Source organism: Oncorhynchus keta, chromosome 5, assembly GCF_023373465.1.
Source record: "Oncorhynchus keta strain PuntledgeMale-10-30-2019 chromosome 5, Oket_V2, whole genome shotgun sequence".
Lineage (NCBI taxonomy): Eukaryota > Metazoa > Chordata > Actinopteri > Salmoniformes > Salmonidae > Oncorhynchus > Oncorhynchus keta.
The window spans coordinates 14,391,114-14,416,441 of NC_068425.1; the positions used below are offsets into that span (position 1 = coordinate 14,391,114).

A 25,328-nucleotide genomic window follows, 5' to 3' on the forward strand; every position below is an offset into this window, starting at 1 on the left:
CAGCAGAGAAACCCAGACTCCTCCACTAGAGAAACCCAGTCCTCCACTAGAGAAACCCAGTCCTCCACTAGAGAAACCCAGTCCTCCACTAGAGAAACCCAGTCCTCCACTAGAGAAACCCAGTCCTCCACTAGAGAAACCCAGAGTCCTCCACTAGAGAAACCCAGTCCTCCACTAGAGAAACCCAGTCCTCCACTAGAGAAACCCAGAGTCCTCCACTAGAGAAACCCAGTCCTCCACTAGAGAAACCCAGTCCTCCACTAGAGAAACCCAGTCCTCCACTAGAGAAACCCAGTCCTCCACTAGAGAAACCCAGTCCTCCACTAGAGAAACCCAGTCCTCCACTAGAGAAACCTAGAGTCCTCCACTAGAGAAACCCAGTCCTCCACTAGAGAAACCCAGTCCTCCACTAGAGAAACCCAGTCCTCCACTAGAGAAACCCAGTCCTCCACTAGAGAAACCCAGTCCTCCACTAGAGAAACCCAGAGTCCTCCACTAGAGAAACCCAGTCCTCCACTAGAGAAACCCAGTCCTCCACTAGAGAAACCCAGAGTCCTCCACTAGAGAAACCCAGAGTCCTCCACTAGAGAAACCCAGTCCTCCACTAGAGAAACCCAGTCCTCCACTAGAGAAACCCAGAGTCCTCCACTAGAGAAACCCAGAGTCCTCCACTAGAGAAACCCAGAGTCCTCCACTAGAGAAACCCAGTCCTCCACTAGAGAAACCCAGAGTCCTCCACTAGAGAAACCCAGTCCTCCACTAGAGAAACCCAGTCCTCCACTAGAGAAACCCAGAGTCCTCCACTAGAGAAACCCAGTCCTCCACTAGGGAAACCCAGTCCTCCACTAGAGAAACCCAGTCCTCCACTAGAGAAACCCAGTCCTCCACTAGAGAAACCCAGAGTCCTCCACTAGAGAAACCCAGTCCTCCACTAGAGAAACCCAGTCCTCCACTAGAGAAACCCAGTCCTCCACTAGAGAAACCCAGAGTCCTCCACTAGAGAAACCCAGTCCTCCACTAGAGAAACCCAGTCCTCCACTAGAGAAACCCAGTCCTCCACTAGAGAAACCCAGTCCTCCACTAGAGAAACCCAGAGTCCTCCACTAGAGAAACCCAGTCCTCCACTAGAGAAACCCAGAGTCCTCCACTAGAGAAACCCAGAGTCCTCCACTAGAGAAACCCAGTCCTCCACTAGAGAAACCCAGACTCCTCCAGCAGAGAAACCCAGAGTCCTCCACCAGAGAAACACAGACTCCTCTCAATCCGTTGTCTCATTTACATTTTAGTCTCACTAGAGCTTGATCAATTCCACGTCTTTTTTTTTTCATGTGACACAGGGATAATGGGTCTCTGGTGCAGGCTGTGGCCAGGTACTCCTCTATAACTACCCAGGCTAGAGAGATAGGAGCTAGCGATGCTATCTGTGGACCACAGTAAAAACAAAAGGGTGTCGTGAAGACGCCCAGTGGGAAGTGACATGAACTTGACACGAAGTGATCTCATCTGATGCAGCCTACAGTCTCCTGTGGATTCTCAAGACAGGCCTGTGAGACAGTGGAAAAATGTTCATCGCTACTCTCCAGCCTGGAGTCTACAAATGTAATTCTACGACAGCAGCGATATCAGCCCAGATGCACTCGTTTTTTTTGGTCATTCATCAATCAAATGCCAAGCAGAAAAATCATCCAGAGACAGTACACTTGAGAAATCTGGCACTTAGCAACCTACAGGACTTGACTGCAAATACCATAATATTTGTGATTTATTCAAAAATGCATTAATGATGCTTATTCTGAATATGCCATTCTGTCAGCGATATGATTTATCATACACAGTGAGGGCATGGTCATTTACTAACGTATGACAGAATTAGGTTATTGAGCTGATTTAATTTCCAGACGGAACCACCCCAGTGGGGGGAAAAAAAACATGATTTGCCAATTAACAATAATCTCTCCTGTCCTTTTCAGGGACATTACAATAACTGCAATAGCTTTTTAAAGCTAGAGGTTTAAATGAGGGCACAAAGTATGTCCATAATCATGAGTAAACTCTGTGGAAATTACCGAAAGGTAATTGTTATATGCTCATTAGTTTCTCCAGCGTTGTGTTTATGTACAGCTGCTGTCTATTTGATAAAGACCACACTAGGTTAACCTGTACATACAGTACTTTATGATAAATCACACTAATATGATCAATTCATAATTGCAATGAAACAGACAAACGAGGATAATTACAATAATCAGAATAAGCACCATTTGCTTTGACATCAACCGAATACAGAATATAAGGGAAATTATGATAATGAATTATTGAACTATCAAGTGCATAAAGTAGGCCGTCATTGGAAATAAGAATTTGTTTTTTTAACCGACTTGCCTGGTTAAATAAAGGTTAAATGAAAATATTTAACCCAGTTAAAAAAAAAAAAAAAATAATAAAGTACATTATTTCCCGGCTGTCAGTAGCGCTACTGATGTGCCATTCAAACCCCTGCAACACAGTGAGGATGCTCTGACAAGGGGAAAATCAGAAAGATGACAAGTAATCCTCAAAAATACTTATGCTGAAATAATTAGTCATCTCTGCATACAACCATGAGTGGAATACCAAGTAGCTAGGCCGATAGCAAAATATATTTGAACATCAATTTTATGTGTATATTTTTGTAGTTTTTGGGTCATCTTGAAATGGGGGGCCATTTTAATCAGGCAAGGGGAAACTGCCTAAAAAAATATGGTTTGGATTTTTAGTTGAGAGCTAATGTATTTTGCTGACACATCTGCCTGGCTCCATCACAGAGCTTATGGTCTGGAGGTCCCAGCTGTATGCCAGCACAGAGTTCATGCTTTAGTGTGTTAGTGTGAAATTTTTGTGTGTGCGTGCGTGCGTGCTCGCATGTGTATGTGTTTTTTCAAGAGGGAGTAAAACCAAATTGTGTATGTTTTACATGGTTGGGACGTGGGAAATGTGAGGGGGTCTTGTGCTTTCATAGCTCCTGTCTTGTCTTGTACACCTCAATTTTTTTTCAATTGCCTTCTGTTGCTGTAGCAGGGCACAGAGGGCAGGAAGGTGGATTTGACCAAATCAATGTTTTGAAGACCAACATACAGTACCAGTCAAAGGTTTGGACACACCTACTCATTCAAGGGTTTTTCTTTATTTTTAAGGCCACCCTTTGCCTTGATGACAGCTTTGCACACTCTTGGCATTCTCTCAACCAGCTTCACCTGGAATGTTTTTCTAACAGTCTTCAAGGAGTCCCCACATGTGCTGAGCACTTGTTTACTGCTTTTCTTTCACTTTGCACTCCAACTAATCCCAAACCATCTCAATTGGATTGAAGTCGGGTGATTGTGGAGGCCAGGTCCTCTGATGCAGCACTCCATCACTCTCCTTTGACATTTTCTTTAAAGTGCAGTCACAAAAACCATGAAGTGCTATGATGAAACGGGCTCTCATGAGGACAGCCACAGGAAAGGAAGACTCAGAGTTACCTCTGCTACAGAGGTTAAGTTCATTAGACTAAACTGCACCTCAGATTGCAGCCCAAATAAATGCTTCACAGAGTTCAAGTAACGGACACATCTCAACATCAACTGCTCAGAGGAGACTGCTTGAATCAGGCCTTCTTAGTCAAATTTCTGCAAAGAAACCACTACTAAAGGACACCAATAAGAAGAAGAGACTTGCATAGCCAAGAAACACAAGCAATGGACAATAGACTGGTGGAAATCTGTCCTTTGGTCTGATGATTCAATTTGAGATTTTTGGTTCCAAACCGCCATGCCTTTGTGAGACGTAAAGTAGGTGAATGGATAATCTTCTCAGATGTGGTGGTTCCCACCGTGAAGCATGGAGGAGGAGGTGTGATTGTGTGGGGCTGCTTTGCTGGTGACAGTCTGTGATTTATTTAGAATTGAAGGCACACTTAACCAGCATGGCTACCACAGCGTAAAGGAAAAATAGCCAAAAATTGCTCAGCATATGCTTCAAGAAAAGCATTCCAGGTGAAGCTGGTTAAGAGAATTCCAAGAGTGTGCAAAGCTGTCATCATGGCGAAGGGTGGCTACTTTGAAGAATCTCAAATGTAGAACATACTCTGATTTGTTTAACACTTTTTTTGGTTACTATGTGATTCCAGATGTGTTGTTTCCTAGTTTTGATGTCTTCACTATTATTGTACAGTGTAGAAAATAGTCAAAATAAAGAGAAATCCTGGAATGAGTCGGTGTGTCCAAACTTTTGACAGGTACTGTATAAAGCAAAAAACCTAGCTATAATGTTACAGGCTGTATAACTGAATTTCCCATTCACTTGAAGGGAAAGATTTGTAATACATCCATATATGATGTAGCCATACATGTGTTATTCATACAGTGAGCTTCATTTTCTCTCAGTTAATTGAAAATGCTGTGCTAATTATTGAATGGTATTCCTCAAGAACATCTGACTACTGCAGAGACTACTGATAAAATAGCCAAGGACATTTTGGTTACTTGTACGGCATGTTAGGCTACAGCAAAGAGCATTACAGATTGAAAGGCTTTTGTGAAAGTTAATTTAGGAGCCTTGACCAGTGAAATAGCTGTTTCTCTTCCTTTTTCTGCAACAGTCATTTCTGAGCCTCACTTTGTTCTGTACCTGGACAGAAAGTGCTTATTTCAGGCAGAAAGCCTATTATGTTCTTCGTATTCAACATCCTGATACGGTCTCCTACTGTCAGTGATGGCTTTATCCCGTTCCACCAAAATCACATTACCATATGTATATGTTCAATGGAAGATAGAGCGAGTCATTCTATTTGCACAGCCTACCTTGCCGGCGTCATTGCTATTGTCCAATCTTTAACTGAGCAAAAAAATTGAATGGATCTTGAATTATGTCGTTTTACCACTTTTTGGGGGGAACTTGAACTATTTCTTCTTTCTGGATGTTTGTAAATCCTGTGATTTCCCTAAATAATGTTGCAGCACTCGTTGCCTGTCTTTGATAGAGTGGAAGATTTATATTACATCTGACGAATGAGATGCTGAAGTGACCAGCCCTTGTCAATACTGTTTACATGTCTGGACATGCATTCCTCTAATAAAACTGAACATATTCTCTCTGTTTTGTATTTTCTGAAGTTGTATTGTGGTATATATTGTTCTGTGGCAATATGACCATGGAACGAATCTCCATGGTGACTACCCTTAAATTCACCTGCAGTTGATTCAGTAAAGCAAGGGCTTCGTGTTGTACTATTCCTGATGTGCAGTTTAGCTCCCTTTCACTGACCTGCTGTCCCGTGTCTGAGAGGACTGGTGAAATGCTGAGTGCTCTGATTGAAGGTCCAGAGAGACCCCCCTGCCCAGATGGAATGAGCTAGCCTGTAATGAATGGGGTATGGGGAGAATGGTTACTGCCTCCCTTGGGGGTCAATTAATAATGTCTTTGAAAGACCTTTCAAACATTTCTTCACATGTTGTCACCCCATTAGGTAGCAGTAATTTTGGATTTCACAGGGTCTTGCACTGTTATGCATTGGAGAACCCCCACCCCCCATGTTTATGCTTGCTTTGGCACATAACTAATTCTAATTTGACTGTATTACACTGTCTTTTAGTGGGCAAAGACAAAGTATATTTATATTGCAGTGTTAGCAGGTTCACTACATATCCGGGTTCGATTCCGGGCTGTGTTGCGACCGGGAGACCCATGAGGCGGCGAACAATTGGCCCAGCGCCGTCCGGGTTAGGTGAGGGTTTGGCCGGCCGGGATTTCTGTGTTCCATCGCGCTCTAGTGACTACTGTGGCGGGTCGGGCACATGCAGGTGGACACGGTTGCCAGGTGTATGGTGTTTCCTCCGACACATTGGTGCTTCTGGCTTCTGGATTAAGCGAGCAGTGTGTCAAGAAGCAGTGTGGTTGGCGGGTCGTGTTTCAGAGAACGCATGGCTCTCAGCCTTCACCTCTCCCGAGTCCGTACAGGATTTGCAGCTATGGTACAAGACTGTAACTACCAATTGGAGAGAGAAAGGGGTAACAAAATATATTCAAAATAAAGGGAACACAAAAATAACACATCCTAGATCTGAATGAATGAAATATTCTTATTAAATACTTTTTTCTTTACATAGTTGAATGTGCTGACAACAAAATTACACAAAAATGATAAATGGAAATCAAATTTATCAACCCATGGAGGTCTGGATTTGGAGTCACACTCAAAATTAAAGTGGAAAACCACACTACAGGGTGATTCAACTTTGATGTAATGTCCTTAAAACAAGTCAAAATGAGGCTCAGTAGTGTGTGTGGCCTCCACGTGCCTGTATGACCTCCCTACAATGCCTGGGCATGCTCCTGATGAGGTGGCGGATGGTCTCCTGAGGGATCTCCTCCCGGACCTGGACTAAAGCATCCGCCAACTCCTGGACAGTCTGTGGTGCAACGTGGCGTTGGTGGATGGAGCGAGACATGATGTCCCAGATGTGCTCAATTGGATTCAGGTCTGGGGAACGGGCGGGCCAGTCCATAGCATCAATGCCTTCCTCTTGCAGGAACTGCTGACACATTCCATCCACATGAGGTCTAGCATTGTCTTGCATTAATTAAGAGGAACCCAGGGCCAACCGCACCAGCATATGGTCTCACAAGGGGTCTGAGGATCTCATCTCGGTACATAATGGCAGTCAGGCTACCTCTGGTGAGCACATGGAGGGCTGTGCTGCCCTCCAAAGAAATGCCACCCCACACCATGACTGACCCACCGCCAAACCGGTCATGCTGGAGGATGTTGCAGGCAGCAGAACGTTCTCCACGGCGTCTCCAGACTGTCACATGTGCTCAGTGTGAACCTGCTTTCATCTGTGAAGAGCACAGGGTGCCAGTGGCGAATTTGCCAATCTTGGTGTTCTCTGGCAAATGCCAAACGTCCTGCACGGTGTTGGGCTGTAAGCACAACCCCCATGCTGCCACCCCTGTGCTTCACGGTTGGGATGATATTCTTCGGCTTGCAAGCCTCCCCCTTTTTCCTCCAAACATAACGGTCATTATGTCCAAACAGTTTTATTTTTGTTTCATCAGACCAGAGGACATTTATCCAAAAAGTATGATCTTTGTCCCCATGTGCAGTTGCAAACCATAGTCTGGATTTTTTATGGCGGTCTTGGAGCAGTGGCTTCTTCCTTACTGAGCAGCCTTTCAGGTTGTCGATATTGGACTCGTTTTTACTGTGGATGAAGATACTTTGTACCTGTTTCCTCAGCATCTTCACAAGGTCCTTTGCTGTTGTTCTGGGATTGATTTGCACTTTTCGCACCAAAGTACGTTCATGTCTAGGAGACAGAATGTGTCTCCTTCCTGAGCGGTATAACAGCTGCGTGGTCCCATGGTGTTTATACTTGCGTACTATTGTTTGTACAGATGAACGTGGTACCTTCAGGCGTTTGGAAATTGCTCCAAAGGATGAACCAGACTTGTGGAGGTCTACAGTTTTTGTTCTGAGGTTATAGCTGATTTCTTTAGATTTTCCCATGATGTCAAGCAAAGAGACACTGAGTTTGAAGGATGGCCTTGGAATACATCCACAGGTACACCTCCAATTGACTCAAATGATGTCAATTAGCCTATCAGAGGCATCTAAAGCCATGACATCATTTTCTGGATATTTCCAAGCTCTTTAAAGGCACAGTCAACTTAGTGTATGTTAACTTCTGACTCACTGGAATTGTGATACAATGAATTATAAGTGAAATAATCTGTCTGTAAACAATTGTTGGAAACATTACTTGTGTCATGCACAAAGTAGATGTCCTAACCGACTTGCCAAAACTATAGTTTGTTAACAAGAAATGTGTGGAGTGGTTGAAAACGAGTTTTAATGACTCCAACCTAAATGCATGTAAACTTCCTCCGACTTCAACTGTATATACTGTAACATATGATGGAAAAGTGGCTTACAGAAATGTTTCACATTTTAGCAGACGCTCTTATCGAGAGCGACATACAGTAGCAATTCGGGTTAGGTGCCTTGCTCAAGCGCACATGGACAGATTGTTCACCTAATCGGCTTGGGGATTCGAACCAGCAACCTTTTGGTTACTGGCCCAACTCTCTTAACCACTAGGCTACCTGCTGTGTGCGTCCACCTAAAGCAATTCTAGCCAATAAAAGAAAATATACATAATGACACATCACACTCAAACACAGATACATTGATATTTAAAGGGCTTTGGGTCACGCAAAGAACCTACTATAGCTAACCCTATATAGCAACACATTTCACTGCACCAGTGTATGTGATACTAAAACATATTTTTTTAGTTTTTTTGTATAAAGTGCTGGTCATTTGTGAAATGTGTTTCTGCATGACTGGGTAGTCAGTGGGCCTGAAAAATGAACAGTGTTCACACTGATAATAGCGCCATTATGGGAACTCCTTGGAGAGTGACAACAGAAACTCAGGTCTTCCTTGCTGGCTGCAGCTATTACACTCCATCTAAATGGCTCTCTGGGGAAAGAGGATGATGAAGAGTACTAGAGGGGGAAGCAAATATTAAAATACAATACATAAGACTTGTGAGTAGACCTAAAAGTTCAGGCAACGGATCTTGGGTGCCTCAATGAAACCATTAACGGGATGATCTCATCTCAAGTCCATACAGGAATACGTGAAATGACTGTGATCAAATAATGACCCTAGTAATATCTGTTATTATAATGTCCTATTCAATCATACCGCTCTCTCCACCACCAATCTTTAATGAGAACATGGAGCTTATGTTCCCCAAAAGTTCTTCAGTCGATGATGAAACTATTTTTCCTAGTAATGGGGGTGAATCCTGAATCCAGAATGTCCAGTCAACAAGTTTCCAAATTAAATGGGAGCCTAGCAAAACATGGCTAAAGGGCTGAGAGCACATTTTTTATTAATTTAACCCAGAAGTAGCAGCTTGTCCTCCCACCCTGCCATCTGTGTGCTGGCCACCGGCCCGCTACTCCAGGCAGACAGCAGGATCAGGTCGACCAGGCAGGTCCGCAACACTACACGGTGTTCCTTCTCACAGAAACACAAGCTTTACATTGACATAGAGTTCCTGTTTGTCACTGTACAACCAGGCACTCTATGATGGTGGTGAATTCCCTATGGGTCCTAACTGAGGATGAGGAAACTTTTGCTCTAAGCATTTTATTAAAATAGATATATATTTTTAATTGAATATTAAAACATACAGTCTACCTGCTCAACATTTACATTGCATTCAGTCATCTAGCAGACACTCCCATCCAGAGCGACCCACAGGAGCAACCTAGGTCTAGCGCCCCGCCCAAGAGTCAAAGTCAAATCGGGAACCCGAACCAGCAACCTGTTTTTTTACACGCCATATATCTTTCAACTATGCTGTGATGTTTAACATAGATTGAAATTGTATCTAATCAAATAGAATCCACAGAATGTGAGTTGAAGATAGATAAATACTTTTACTAAGAGTATTCGTATATTAGTAATTGACTGACCAGGTCTCTCCAGATCTGCCAACAATGCTATTTCTAGGGTCAATTTTAGATTAATGGTATGCTTTTTCAGCCATTCCTGAACCTGAGACCAGAAACAGGCTACCTGAGGGCAATACCAGAACAAATGGTCTATTGATTCTGTATCCTCACGATAAAATCTGAAGAGCTGCGATGATTGTATATCACCGATATTCAATATTTTTTGGTGGCAAGAATTCTGTACAATAATTTTAGCCGAAAGACACGAAGTCTTGGATCTTGTGTCAGCTCAAACACCCTGTGCCATGGAATCGGTACATCAAAAATCTCTTACCAGCTATTTTGCACAGCTGCTCAGGTGTCAACCTCCTGGTCCTTAAATTAATCTGGTATACTTTCCAATGTATGCTATTTTTGTTCCTCTGACAGTTTTGGTCCTTTATATTGGGCAGACAGACCAGTTTCCTACCTCCTCCCGCTGCCGCCTGCCTCCTCCATTTTTGGGGTAATGCTATAATCAGTTGGTTGTAATATTGGATTGAGTAGACCTTCCATACAATTCCAATAGCCCCATAAAGGACGTAATTTTACCATTACAATTTACAATATAATTTAAAAATAAAATACCCTTTTATTTTACCGAAATACCGGTCTTTTATCAACCAGCACATTTGAGTTCAACCATAATATTTGTTGTAATATATTTTCTGGGGGATGAAATTACAATTGTGACCAGCTCTGCCATGCTAGTTTGAAAAAGAGAGATACTTTGAACAAGGTTTCAATTTTCAATTAATTGAAAATCTGCACAAAGGCAAAAATTTCATTTTTAACAAGGGATGAGCTTTTCTTAGACATTGCATGGACCTAGAGTTCCGACTTAAAATAAAACTTGAGTCATTGGCATACATGGACGCCTTTATTTTTAAGCCTTGGATTTCTAATCCTCTAATGTTGTTATTTGATCAAATTTTAATAGCTAGCATTTCGATGGCCATTGCGAATATATATGGTGACAGCGGATACCCTTGTTTAACTCCTCTTGACTGTTCAAAACTCTCTGAAAAGTAGCCCCTATTTACTATTTTACACCTGGGGTTGCTATACATTACATTTCGCCATTGAGTAAGAGACTCACTGAAATTGATTTATATAAATAATCCAGTCTGACTGCATCAAAGGCCTTTTCAAAATCCGCCTTGAATAACAGGCCTGGCTTCTTAGATGTTTTGTGTTGTTCTATTCTGTCTGTTTCCTAGTTGTGTTGTAAAGTTTTGACTAACTTAAGAGCAATCAGATCAGAACCAGAATATCAGTTGAATCCAGTGTATATGGTAACTTCCATTCTATTGGACAGACTTTCTGTTACTAACTATAACTTTCAGAACATTCCCAACTAAATGTACAAGAGTATAGTTACTCATCTAATGTGTGGCTGAGACAACTTACGAAATGAGAGGGGAAAAATCTTGTCAATAATGCATGCATGGGCCTCCTGGGTTGCACAGTGGTCTAAGGCACTGCATCGCTGTGCTAGCTGTGCCACCAGAGATTCTGGGTTCGAGCCCAGGCTTTCTCGCAGCCGGCCGTGACCGGGAGGCCTGTGGGGCGGCGCACAATTGGCCCAGCGTCGTCTGGGTTAGGGAGGGTTTGGCCGGCAGGGATATCCTTGTCTCATTGCGTACTAGCAGCTCCTGTGGCGGGCCGGGCGCAGTGCACGCTGACCAGTTTGCCAGGTGTACAGTGTTTCCTCCGACACATTGGTGTGGCTGGCTTACGGGTTGGATGTGCATTCTGTCAAGAAGCAGTGCGGCTTGGTTGGGTTGTGTTTCGGAGGATGCATGGCTCTCGACCTTCGCCTCTCCCGAGTCCCTACGGGGGTTGCAGTGATGAGACAAGACTGTAACTACTACCAATTGGATACCATGAAATTAGGGAGAAATAAGGGGTAAAATAATAATTTTAAAAAGATATATAATAATGCATGCGTACTGACATTTCATGAAGGTAGGATGATCAAAGAAGACTGGCATCCATTAGGATGTGGACTTGTTTAACGTAAGGTTAGCAAATCAAAGCCCTGATGATCTTCGGTAGGAAACCAATTCCATTGATCCTGAGGTTCAAACTCCACCCACCCCGGAACATTAATGGGTGAGCTCAATCAAGTGCACCTACACATACACTAAGCATGTAGAAGTCACTCAGGTTTAAATTAAAGCACCTGCTGTCAGAACATCAGCTTGTGAACACATTGTCCAATGTTAACATAGCAGATATAACTACAACCGCTGTCTCATGCTGACAGACAGACGGCTCACACTCCGATGTTCACTAAGTCCAAAGCACCATTCATTCTCAGTGTACATGATTTGACAGAACTAGCTTGCCAGGGGGATCACGCTCTCGATCTGAAAGCAACTCTCCATATAACCTGACCTGCAATCTCCCACAGAATACCTGTTTGTTCCTCTCAGATACAGTACATCTTCCGTTTTACTTCATTAGTCTGGATTTAGCTCTAATTGTGTAACTGCAGAAAATATTGGTTTAAAAATAGATGGATGAAAAGCTGGCTTTCGGAAGGAAGGAAACTGCCCATTTTCATCAATTCCAGGAAATCCACTTCCATGCAGCTTTTTTCTGTAAATCATCCTGATCCACAGATGAAATTGCTTGTCATTTCCGGGATTAGGATGTTCCAATCAAATGACATCTCCAAAGGCCCTGTGTGTGAGTGAGACAATAGAAATTCTATCATTTCTAAATTGCTCCCCAGTAGAGTTCCTCACGGGTTCGGGTCTGAAATTCATATTTTCTATTGGGATCGGAGCTGGGTCTGATTATCCTCTGGTCTGTTTGGGTCCAGGTCCAACTTTTTGGACCCGAGAAGTCCTCTACTTCACAGCCCCTCAATGTAAACTGCACAGTACATCCCCAAGGAGGTGTCACACATTAGTCTGCATCTTTACTCTGCTGCTATTCAACAATATCATATCTCAGTCATCTACATTATAGCACACTTCAAATCAAATTATACTTTTCACATGTGCCGAATAAAGTGAAATGCTTAACCAACAATGCAGTTTTAAGAAAATACCTAAAAAAGTAAGAGATAAGAATAACAAATAATTACAGAACAGCAGTAAATAACAATAGTGGGGCTATATAAAGGAGGTGCCGGTACAGAGTCAATGTGCGGGGGCACCAGTGTCGAGGTAATTGAGGTAATATGTACATCTAGGTAGAGTTATTAAAGTGACTATGCATAGATAATAACAGAGAGTAGCAGCATCTTAGAAGAGGGGGGCAATGCATATAGTCTGGGTAGCCATTTGATTAGATGTTCAGGAGTCTTATGGCTTGGGGGTAGAAGCTGTTTAGAAGCTTCTTCGACCGAGGCTTGGCGCTCTGGTACCGCTTGCCTTGCGGTAGCAGAGAGAACACTCTATGACTAGGGTGGCTGGAATCTTTGACAATTTGTTGGGCCTTACTCTGACAACGCCTGGTATGGAGGTCCTGGATGACAGGAAGCTTGACCCCTGTGATGTACTGGGCCGTATGCACTACCCTCTGTAGTGCCTTGCGGTCAGAGGCCGAGCAGTTGCCATGCCAAATCTTTTCAGTCTCCTGAGGGGGAATAGGCTTTCTCGTTCCCTCTTCACGGCGGTCTTGGTGTGCTTGGACCATGTTGTTGGTGATGTGGACGCCAAGGAACTTGAAACTCTCAACCTGCTCCACTTCAGCCCCGTTGATGAAAATGGGGGCTTGCTCGGTCCTCCTTTTCCTGTAGTCCACAATTATCTCCTTTGTCTTGATCACATTGAGGGAGAGGTTGTTGTCCTTGCACCACACGGTCAGGTCTCTGACCTCCTCCCTATAGACTGTCTCATCGTTGTCGGTGATCAGGCCTACTACCACTGTTGTGTCATCAGCAAACGTAATGATGGTCTTGGAGTTGTGCCTGGCCGTGCAGTCATGAGTGAACAGGAAGTAGAGGAGGGGACTGAGCACGCACCACTGAGGGGCCACCCGTGCTGAGGATCAGCGTGGCAGATGTGTTGTTACCTACCCTCACCACCTGGGGGTGGCCCATCAGGAAGTCCAGGATTAAGTTGCAGAGGGAGGTGTTTAGTCCCAGGGTCCTTATTTTAGTGATGAGCTTTGAGGGCACTATGGTGTTGAACGCTGAGCTGTAGTCAATGAATAGTATTCTCACATATGTGTTCCTTTTGTCCAGGTGTGAAAATGCAGTGTGGAGTGCAATAGAGATTGCAACATCTGTGGATCTGGGGTTTCTGGGACAATGGTGTTGATGTGAGCCATGACCAGCCTGTCAAAGCATGTTTATGGCTATAAACGTGAGTGCTAGGGTTGGTAGTCATTCAGGCAGGTTAACTTAGTGTTCTTGGGCACAGGGACTATGGTGGTCTGCTTGAAACATGTTGGTATTATAGACTCAGACAGGGAGAGATTGAAAATGTCAGTGAAGACAGTTGCCAGTTGGTCAGCGCATGCTCAGTGTACACATCCTGGTAATCCGTCTGGTGTGAATGGCCTTGTGAATGTTGACATATTTAAAGGTCTTACTCACATTGGTTCTGGAGAGCGTGATCACACAGTTGTCCGGAACAGCTGATGCTCTCATGTATGTTTCAGTGTTGCTTGCCTCAAAGCGAGCATAGAAGTTAGTTAGCTCGTCTGGTAGGCTTGTGTCACTGGGCAGCTCTCAGCTGTTCTTCCCTTTGTAGTCTGTAATAGTTTGCAAGTTCTGCCACATCCGACAAGTGTCGGAACCGGTGTAGTACATTTCAATCTTAGTCCTGCATTGACACTTTGCCTGTTTGATGGTTCTTTGGAGGGCATAGTGTGATTTCTTATAAGCTTCCGGGCTAGAGTCCCACTCCTTGAAAGCGGCAGCTCTACCCTTTAGCTCAATGAGAATGTTGCCTGTAACCCATGGTTTCTGGTTGGGGTATGTACATACAGTCACTGTGGGGATGACATCATCAATGCACTTATTGATGAAGCCAGTGACTGATGTGGTGTACTCCACAATGCCATCGGAATAATCCCGGAACATATTCCTGTCTCTGCAAGCAAAACAGTCCTGTAGTTTAGCATCTGCTTCATCTGATCACTTTTTTTATAGACTGAGTAACTGGTGCTTCCTGCTTTAAATTGAGCTTGTAAGCAGGAATCAGTACGATAGAATCATGGTCAGATTGTGAAGTAAAGGTAGTCTAGAGTATTTTTCCCTCTGATTGGGTTCGGGTTAGGGTTAGGGTTAAAACTGACTTTAGTTTCCCTGCATTAATGTCCCTGGCCACTAGGAGAGCCGCCTCCGGATGAGTGTTTTCCTGTTTGCTTATGGCGGTATACAGCTCCTTTAGTGCGGCTTTCGTGCCAGCATCGGTCTGTGGTGGTATATAGACAGCTACGAAAAATACAGATGAAAACTCTCTAGGTAGATAGTGTGGTCTACAGCTTATTATGAGATACTCTAACCTCACTCAGGCGAGCAAAACCTCGAGACTTCCTTAGATATCATGCACCAGCTGTTGTTTACAAATATACATAGGCCCCCGCCCCGTGTCTTACCAGAGGCTGTTGTTCTAACCTGCCGATATGGTGTAAAACCCACCAGCTGTATGTTTTTAATATCGTCACTCAGCCACGACTTGGTGAAACATAAGATATTACAGTTTTTAATGTTCAGTTTGTCCCATTTATTTTCCAGCTATTGAACGTTAGCTAACAGTACGGATGGCACAGGGAGATTAGGCCTGATCCTCACAAGGCACCCCGATCTCTTTCCGCCAAATCTCAGTTTCTTTCTCCAGTGAATGACGGGGATGAGGGCCTGTTCGTGTGTTTGCAGTATATCCTTCCCGTCCATCTCATTAAAGAAAAAATATTTGTCCAATTCGAGGTGAGTAATCGCTGTTCTGATGTCCAGAAGCTCTTTTCGGTCAAAAGAGACGGTAGCAGTAACATTATGTACAAAATAAGTTACAAACAATGCGAAAAAAACAAAACAAAATAGCACGGTTGGTTAAGAACCAATAAAATGGCAGACATCCTCTTCGGCTCCGTCTTTCTAAGAGCAAACAGGGACTTGACTTTGAAGTCTGTAATCTTAAAACGACTCATGATGGAGAAAGAGTTGCAGTGTAGCATCCACTTGGACTTTCCCTCTGCAGGCTGGCCAAGTTCTATTTGTACTTTTTGCCATACAAAGGAAATTATGCTAAATGTTGGAAAGTGGAGTAAATTGCTTTTCTTTGACAGCCTCCTGGGAGTGCAAACCTTAGACCGTTAGCTGTTATGAAATACATTGGCCTATTTAAATGAACTTTCTGTTGATTCCATCAAAACGTAGGTGCTTTTGTTTGAACAGTTTTCTGTCCAAAATAGTGAGTGGCCCACTTCCTCTCACTGAAAGGTTGTCCTTTTATTAGACTGGACGTTCGGATCTGGAATGCTGCTTAGGCCTACATACAGTACATTCAAGCATACACAGACACACACACACGTTTGTGCTGGGTCACTATATGATTTCAAGAATAGTTTTTTTCTCTCTCCCAGCACTAATGGTGCTATCTATCTATCTATCTATCTATCTATCTATCTATCTATCTATCTATCTATCTATCTCTCTCTCTCTCTCTCTCTCTCTCTCTCTCTCTCTCTCTCTCTCTCTCTCTCTCTCTCTCTCTCTCTCTCTCTCTCTCTCTCTCTCTCTCTCTCTCTCTCTCTCTCTCTCTCTCTCTCTCTCTCTCTCTCTCTCTCTCTCTCTCTCTCTCTCTCTCTCTCTCTCTCTCTCTCTCTCTCTCTCTCTCTCTCTCTCTCTCTCTCTCTCTCTCTCTCTCTCTCTCTCTCTCTCTCTCTCTCTCTCTCTCTCTCTCTCTGCAGTCAAATGAAACACATCAGTCTTTCTTCCACTTCTGACGTGAGATGTCATGAAGGTTATCCTGCACCTGCAGAGCCTGAGATCAATGAACAAATAACCACAGAGATGCACTTCCTTTCTTTTTCCAGAACGACATATTTTTATTCTTTGGAGCAGATAGTTCTAGCAGAAAAAGTTGAATACTTTAACAAGATCAATAATAAGATGTCTGTGCTGTGGTTGTTTTTGGAATGTTATATAGCAGGAGATATTTTAAACTCTATGAAGTTTAATCCAAAGTTGGAACCTCAGTTTTGGTCAGTGAACCGATAACCTTTGGTTGTGAATTCAATGTGAAATCAACAATCATAAAATCACCATGTCATTGGACGCTCATGACTTTTTTCAAATCCAATTAGTTTTCCATGTTGATTCAATGTTATCACATTTACTTTTTTGTTTGAAATGACATGGACATAACATTGATTCAACCAGTTTTTTTCCCCCAGTATCTTCACTCCGAGGCTAGAAGATGTGAAATACAATGCTCCTTATGGGAAGCCTGGGTGTCAGCATCACAACAGAAGCAGTACATTATAATACAGTAACTCCTGCTTCAGTGTGGCCTTAATTACTAGAACATTAACTGTAGTAATTAGGCCAAGCCCATAGCAGGTGAGCCAGTGGCAGTTGGAAGGTTGTCTGGTGTCGCGCCATTGTCATTAAAGAGGGTTCGTGTAAAAATGATAACAGGCTGTCACACTGTTGATATACAATGTCTTACTGGGTTTCTAGGTTAATACTCAAGTGTTCTGCAAAATGAAACGAAAATAGCATGGCTTTAGGACAAAAATAACCTTTACATATTGAAACCCTATTTGCTTAGCTTTTGAGCAAGGTCGGTTCGTTGAATGTAGTTCATTCACCTAATAAGGATCAATGACACAGCCTCAATACCCTTTAGGACCCTTAACACCTCTCAGAAAATTACACCTGACCTTAAGAGTGACGTTTGTCAGCATCAGACATTTAAACTAAAAGGGAGGACAATCAAAGGGGCTAAACTCTAAAATTGAGCATAGATGTCTGGACATGAGTCATGGATGCCAAAGTAGTTCGGTGAACAGTGAAGTTTCATTGCGACATGATTAATCAGATGAGCAGTCTGGATTAGTCTGAGTCGGGTCTCTGTTGGCAGCGTCTGTGGTCTTGCTGAGACCAGATAATGCTTCTTGAGCAGATGTCCTTGTTTCATAAGCACAGATAGCAAAACAAGGTATTCCAGATGGTCTCAGAACACAACCACTCATAGCATTAGAATCACTGTGCAACAACTTGCTAGTCTCAGCGAGCCTCTTCCAACATATGGGTGTTAAAGGGATATTTCAGCCAAATTATGACATTTCATATTTGTTTTCTTACTTTGAAAGCAGTCTACGGACAAAGAGGAACTGCAAAAGAATCCACGCTATGGGTTTGTTTACCGAGCCACTGTCACCAACTGCTAATAGTTACTGGGAGTCCTGTCCTGCACCATGGCATCCCATTAAAGATAAGACATGGAAAGATTTTCTTTGACTAATTGCTGTCCAGGTGCCGACTAGGTGCGCTAGTCAGTCACACTCAGATCCAGCCATTTAAACAACTACATCAACGACACCAACTTTAACTACACCAACTTTAAACATCTGCTATCTGAGCAGCTAACCGATCGCTGCAGCTGTACATAGTCCATCGGTATATACTGTAGCCCACCCAATTTACCTACCTCATCTCCATACAGTTTTAAGTTTATTTACTTTTCTGCTCTTTTGCACACCAGTATCTCTACCTGCACATGTTCATCTGATCATTTATCACTCCAGTGTTAATCTGCTAAATTGTAATTATTCACTCCTATGGCCTATTTATTGCCTACCTCCTCATGCCTTTTGCACACAATGTATATAGATTATTTTTTTTCTACTCTGTTATTGACTTGTTTATTGTGAAAATCAAATCAAGAGTCGGCTTTCTATTCCGCAACAAAGCCTCCTTCACTCACGCCGCCAAGCTTACCCTAGTAAAACTGACTATCCTACCGATCCTCGACTTCGGCAATGTCATCTACAAAATAGCTTCCAATACTCTACTCAGCAAACTGGATGCAGTTTATCACAGTGCCATCCGTTTTCTTACTAAAGCACCTTATACCACCCACCACTGCGACTTGTATGCTCTAGTCGGCTGGCCCTCGCTACATATTTGTCGCCAGACCCACTGGCTCCAGGTCATCTACAAGACCATGCTAGGTAAAGCTCCGCCTTATCTCAGTTCACTGGTCACGATGGCAACACCCATCCATAGCACGCGCTCCAGCAGGTGTATCTCACTGATCATCCCTAAAGCCAACACCTCATTTGGCCTCCTTTCGTTCCAGTACTCTGCTGCCTGTGACTGGAACGAATTGCAAAAATCGCTGAAGTTGGAGACTTTTGTCTCCCTCACCAACTTCAAACATCAGCTATCTGAGCAGCTCACCGATCGCTGCAGCTGTACATAGTCTATTGGTAAATAGCCCACCCATTTTCACCTACCTCATCCCCACACTGTTTTTATTTATTTACTTTTCTGCTCTTTTGCACACCAATATCTCTACCTGTACATGACCATCTGATCATTTATCAATCCAGTGTTAATCTGCAAAATTGTAATTATTCGCCTACCTCCTCATGCCTTTTGCACACAATGTATATAGACTCCCCTTTTTTCTACTGTGTTATTGACTTGTTAATTGTTTACTCCATGTGTAACTCTGTGTTGTTGTCTGTTCACACTGCTATGCTTTATCTTGGCCAGGTCGCAGTTGCAAATGAGAACTTGTTCTCAACTAGCCTACCTGGTTAAATAAAGGTGAAATAAAAAAGAAAATACATTGTGACATCCACAAGCTCATTGTCTGCTGGGAGCCACAGGAACGATTCCAGTTCTATATTTATCCAAGCTGAAGCAGGAGATTAGCTCGTACTGGCCACTTCACATGAGAGTGACATAGGCACTTCAACAGTTGCCATCTCCATCTGTAATAAGACCGCAGTCAGCACGCCAATATTGGCTAATCTCCTATACGACTGGCTGGATGGTGGAGAATTTAAGAGGCTCCTACAGCCAATGGTAATGACTCAATCAGCGACGTTAAGTCTGTGCAACTGTTTTGAAAATCATCTCTTAAATGTCTCAAAATGTTGCTCACTGTCTTAGAAAATGTTTTTTAAAAATCTAAACTTTACTCAAATAACTTTATTGTAAAAAGTCATATTTAATCTGATTAACTAGATAAAGTGGGTTAAAATCGGTAGAAGAAAATAAATCCTCTGTATCTTAACTTGCCCCACTCAATGGCCAATTTGAAGATGGAAAAGAATGAAGGTGAGGGTCCCGATAGTACCTCTAAAGTACCTGTAAAGACCTTCTGTTTGAGCATTTAATGTGGCGCTGACACCATCGCCTCGCTGCTGCTGGATGGTGTCGAAGGAGAACCATCTCCATAGAAAGGTCAGCAGAGTTTGTGTATCAATAAAAACGTCCAGGGACAGATTGGGCTTTAATGAAGAGCCATCTCAACATGAAGAGAAAGGCAGGGCTCTTCTCCTGCTGATAGATGAGCTAACAGGGCTGCTAAATGATCACGCTAGACAGCCAGGTTAACTCTCACTACAGGGAACAAGGCGGAGGACGACTGGGGTTTTATTAGTTAAGTTGAATGAATGGGAACACAATCAGTCTAGACTGAATGGCTGCAAGTGGATGCTGTTCAAAGGAATTTCTGCAAGTTTACGATGATCTATGCAGTCTCCTGCATGTTCACTAGAAATGTTGTCTGGATGAATGACCGATTGGGTTCTAACCTGGGTCTCCTTTGCGTCGGGTGACACAAGTGTTAGCCCTCTAAGCTAAAGCCTAATCATAGTAAGATCAAGAGAAATGCAACATTCAAATCATGCAACCATGGATATACTGTACCTCACCACAAAAATCTTGAGAAGAAACAGATTTATTGTAAATATGATTTTAGATGTGTACAATACAATTGAGTTTCCGCTTCCCAACTTGCACATACATTTATGACAAGTAATATTTCATTTTGTTAGGATACAAAATCAGTTGTGCTTCACAAATAACATGGTCCACTGACAAAGAGCACCATTGTCTTCCCACTCCTAAAGGTTGGAACCAAGACCACTAGCTGCATCATGAATGCAATTCAGCCTCAGCCAGGGGCACAATTTAGTTCAACGAGGATTAGGTAGAGAATGTTTTTTATTTAGATTGAGAAATGAGCAAAGTTTGGATGTAAATAGTTAAATCATTTCATAGGACACGATTTAGAGTCAATGGCCATTGTGTTATTACTTTACAGTATGCCATTAAGTAGCATGATGACCGGTCAGCTGGAATGTTAATCTACACGTCATGTACATGTTTTATGCTATTATATCAGTGGAAGCTATTTGAGTGAGGGAGTTATACTTCACTACTACACATATAAGTAAGTGTTACTCTAGGTTCCCTCCATGACTGGAACAGCATAATAGGTGCACTCTATCTACAATCAATGGAGCTGTGGACTTTTGCACATGTTTTAACACTGAGAAACCAGATACATTTTCTGGTGATTATAGTTTTTTTTTTAACGAACTCTTGTTGGATATGATATTGATATTGAGAGGGTCCTTTGAAGTGGAACAGTGATTTCATATCATGCTATACGGTATAATATTATGCATCAATCTGTTCCTAGACCAGTCAGTATTTGGACAATTAAATCAGGTGCACATTTCATTTGGACACAAGGCACAGACTTATTCTATGGCCCTACCAAAACATCACCTTAACTATGTACTGTACAGCCATACTAAATATGTCTCTATATTTATGACCTAAAGAATCAGCCCTTTTGCAGTCAATTTGCATTTTTCCTTACCATTTTCATTGTTGGACATTGTTTTGTATAGACAAATGTAATACACAAATATGCATCTATTTTTTTGCATCACATCATTTGGTATTCTGAAGTCTTCTGTCTTATTGGTGCAAATGTTGAACTGATATGCCTTGTATATATGCCAAAAACTGCATATTGACGAGTCTAGTCTAGAAAATTCTCCATACAAGTGTCTTGTGTGATGAAACAACAATACAACGTGTTGCAGTTTGTGTGACTGTGAGTTTCGTCAAGCAACAGCAAAATAAAGGTTTGAACATATTTATTATGAGAAATGAGATGGTTGTTAGCATATTGCAGCAATCTACAGTATGGGTGCATTACATTTCACTGACAATGTGATAACACACTCAAAACATATAGTTGTGTGCCTGACTATACAATACATACAGTATCTGGTTCAAATGTGGTTAAAAATACAAGCACGTATTGTATAGTAGAGGCCTTAGCAAATCAGTATCGAGGACCGTTCCCTTAGTCTAGTTTTTCATACTGTACCAACCACAAAATAAAAATACTTTTTGTCCACCTCTAATGCTTTCCAAAGTTCTAAAAGTAGGGAATGTGACTCACGGCTATTCTTACCAGATCTCATGTGGTGAGTAAGAGAATGAATGACAAGCTGCTGGCTGTCACTCCTCCAGCCATTAGAGCCACTTTGTCACTGGCAGACAGACTAATGGACAGTTGAAAGCCATGGAAAGTTGAGAGGCATGATTAAGACATGCGGACAAAGTGTGGGCTGCTCTTGAATCAGTGGGCAGTGACAAACGCAACACATGGCAAATTGCATCAGAAGCCCTTTATTTAAAACGCTTTTTTTTGGTAAGTGTGGCATGCTAATGCACTGTGCCGCTCGTGTGGGCTTCCAAGAATGGAGTGTTGGGAGAAAAATGTACTATTTTTCATCTGATGACGCACAACTAGCCCAATGGAAAAGACAGGCACATCTTGACCTGTGTGTTTGTACATGGGTACTCCCAGGTGTTTTATTTAGTAGGCTACTCCAGATATTCTAAATGAACACATTTTATTTTTATGTGTATATCTTATAAAGTTGATGAAACTGTAGATTTTCTTTTTTTAAATAATAATAAGAAAAATAGGGAAACCATTTTTTAAAAACAATTATTAGTACATAACGTATTGCAATTTCTCTTTTACAGAAAGCTAGTTAGATTTGTGCATGCAATGACATCAACTCATGGTGATTTCAGAGGACCTTCTCTGTCTTAATTCAGGGCTTGATCCATCCACTCTATTTACTCAGGCTGTACCTTTTTATGGCTGTTTCAGGAACATCTACTACCCTTTAACATCTCTCTGGGTAGCCGTAAAGGAGCCCTCAGTAGTTTTCTACTGCCACAACAGTCTGAGATGGGGGGCCTGGCTCTAGGCCATGTAAAGATTTGGTAGTTTAGATGGAGGTGGGTGAGAAACAGGCACCACTGCACAACATTAATCCCATGATAATCAATTTGGGAGTTATCATAAATACATGGGCAATATATTCACAAATGTATTGGCAGTGACGTTACATGTATGGAAAGGACACAATTGCTTCTGTGTTTTCTCATTGTTTTCTCATTTTCATCATTGTTCTAAGGTACCAAGGTAAACGCACACACAATGCATTGTCGAATGGAAACAGAAATAAAGAATGTGAAATGATAGATGTAACTCACCGTTTTCAATTGACAGTTGTGGACCTGTTTGCAAGATGAAGACATTTAAGTCAATTCCACACCTTAGACAATGGTTTATAAGACGAGCTCTTTGATTTGAACAGTATTTCATAGTTTTCTCAGAGAAAGGCACAGCCCTAACACCAGAGAGAGCAGAGTAGGGTGTGTGTAATGTTGTGGCTACAGAACCGGTTTGGTGCAGTCTCATCCACCTCATGCTCTGTAGTTTCTGAAGGAGAATATACAGTTCATATCTGAAATTGTCACTGTTTCCCGATAGATGTAATCATGAGCTCGAGGTTCCCGAGCATGAGCATTACCAACAAGTCCCCCCCACAGTATATACACTACACAAAATCTGAGGAAATGTCAATCAATGTCGAGGAGAACCATGTATCCTTTTACTATCGGCTGCTCCACTCCTCTGCTCCACTGCGTCTAGATCTAAACCTACTGGCTTATCCGCGGCGGATTCAGTGGAAACTACATGAGATGATACACATTTTCAGGCCCTTTGAGATCTCAGTTAATACTGACAATAGGAAAAGTCTATTGCCACTGCGCTTTTGTCCAGTTCCAGTCTCTTCCACCGTTGCATGGCTCCAGACTCATCCTGGCTAACCTGTCCATCGGAGGTCAATCATTACTATGCTCTGCTCACTGATGTTATTAGTCTGACTTGCAGTATATGATTTGTTTGTATTAGTTGCAATATAATCACCAATACAGTGATGACCGAAACCTTGGAGGTTTGGAGTATGTTGTTGTGGTCACTCTCCCCCCACTGGCAGGAGTCCCACGCATGCCTGTCACATGCACAGTCAGCCACACGCATTAGTTGACACACAGCACTCAATCCAGGACCGCTGTTCTACTTCAGCCTCTACAGCAACCTTCTGACCAACTCTCTCGCTCTCTCTCTCGCTCTCGCGCTCTCTCTCTCTCTCGCTCTCGCGCTCTCTCTCTCTCTCGCTCTCGCGCTCTCTCTCTTTCTTGCAGCTGGGGTTATAGTGGTTATGGTGGTGGGGTGGGCTCTCAGATCAGACAGTCACTTCTGTCTTGCTGTTGCTGACAAAGTAGGGCTGCGGGGGCATGTAGTGCTGGCTGCGCGAGGTGCTGTGCATCTCGTTCACCTGCTCTATGGTGCAGTGTTTCTTAGTGCCGTGGCTCTGCCGGCGGCCCACCGTCTCTGAGCCGTCCCAGTTCTTCTGCATCCCCGGGTTGGCGATGGTGTTGGAGCCATAGGCCAGGGTATGGGAGCTGCTGCTGTGGCTGCTGTGGCCCTTGGTGCTTTTGGACTTGTGTCCGTTCTGCTTTAGGGAAGGCTGTAAGGGAGGGCTGTAGGGGTTGCTGGGCTCCTGCTCTATGCGATGCATCGGGTGCATAGGGAGACTGCCCTTGGCTGCCATCTCTACCATGTGCCGCCGGTTGGTGTAGAAGTTGTCATTAACCTTCTCCGCTGGAAACAGACATACACAAGAGCAAATAAAATATCACTGGAAAAAATATTGGAATGACAGCCATTTTGTTAATGTCATGCACAGACAATAGCAAATGTTCAGGTCTTTGCTTTGGTGAGATTTATTTAGATTAGTTTAGATATTGAAGTATTTGAGGATTTTGGACTGTTTCCAAATCTATATTTATGTACATGCCATAATAATCCTAAACTGGGATAGATTACATATTGTCATGTGGGGTGAGGAACAGTTGAGAAAATGGTAGCTAAAGGTTTTTTAAAGGATTCTGAGGTGAATAGTACATTTTGCCTGAGCCGTGTTGAATGTTGTTGATATGTCTTGTATATCATCATGCCATTTGAATATAAATGTAAATGATTTTCCCAACAATGCCATTATCATCTGGAAACATGCAGGCGTTTGGCTAATAGTAAACAACCCCCTCCAGACTGGTTGGGGAGTTTGCTCTTTTCAAAGCTGGCTGTGTGCACAGTTATATTGTAATATGCAAATGAATATGTCCCTGAGCATTCTGGAATGTTTACTTGATTTCTATAGTACATTTAATATATCCTTTAACTATCGGACATAATTTGCCCATAACAGCCACTGACATTGTTACATGGTGTCATTTGACATGTCCAGTCTGGTGCAGACCTGTTCTGAAAACATTATCCCCTCACTAATTGTGGAGCAACACCATACTCTACAGCGTTAGTCATTTCCCTGTGTGACATTTCAGACTTTCTAATTAAATGTCCTGCCGGTGACCTTTAATCTGTTATGATACCCTGGTGGGCGGAGGGAGAGGCAGACGGCCT

The 25,328-nt window shown here is 42.7% G+C and overlaps 1 protein-coding gene and 1 long non-coding RNA gene across 3 annotated transcripts in view; one reads left to right on the top strand and one right to left on the bottom strand.

The window, feature by feature from the left end:
• Positions 1 to 25,328, top strand: part of LOC118365355 (uncharacterized) — a 150,067-nt gene that overhangs the window by 65,792 nt on the left and 58,947 nt on the right. The gene's annotated exons all lie outside the window — the stretch shown is intronic.
• shisa9b (shisa family member 9b) overlaps positions 20,417 to 25,328 on the bottom strand; it is a 31,645-nt gene continuing 26,733 nt past the window's right edge. The window contains exon 4 of the mRNA XM_035747508.2: positions 20,417 to 24,506. Within this exon, the coding sequence (XP_035603401.1) occupies positions 24,088 to 24,506 (419 nt within the window). The 3' untranslated portion in view covers positions 20,417 to 24,087. The remainder of the gene's footprint in view (positions 24,507 to 25,328) is intronic.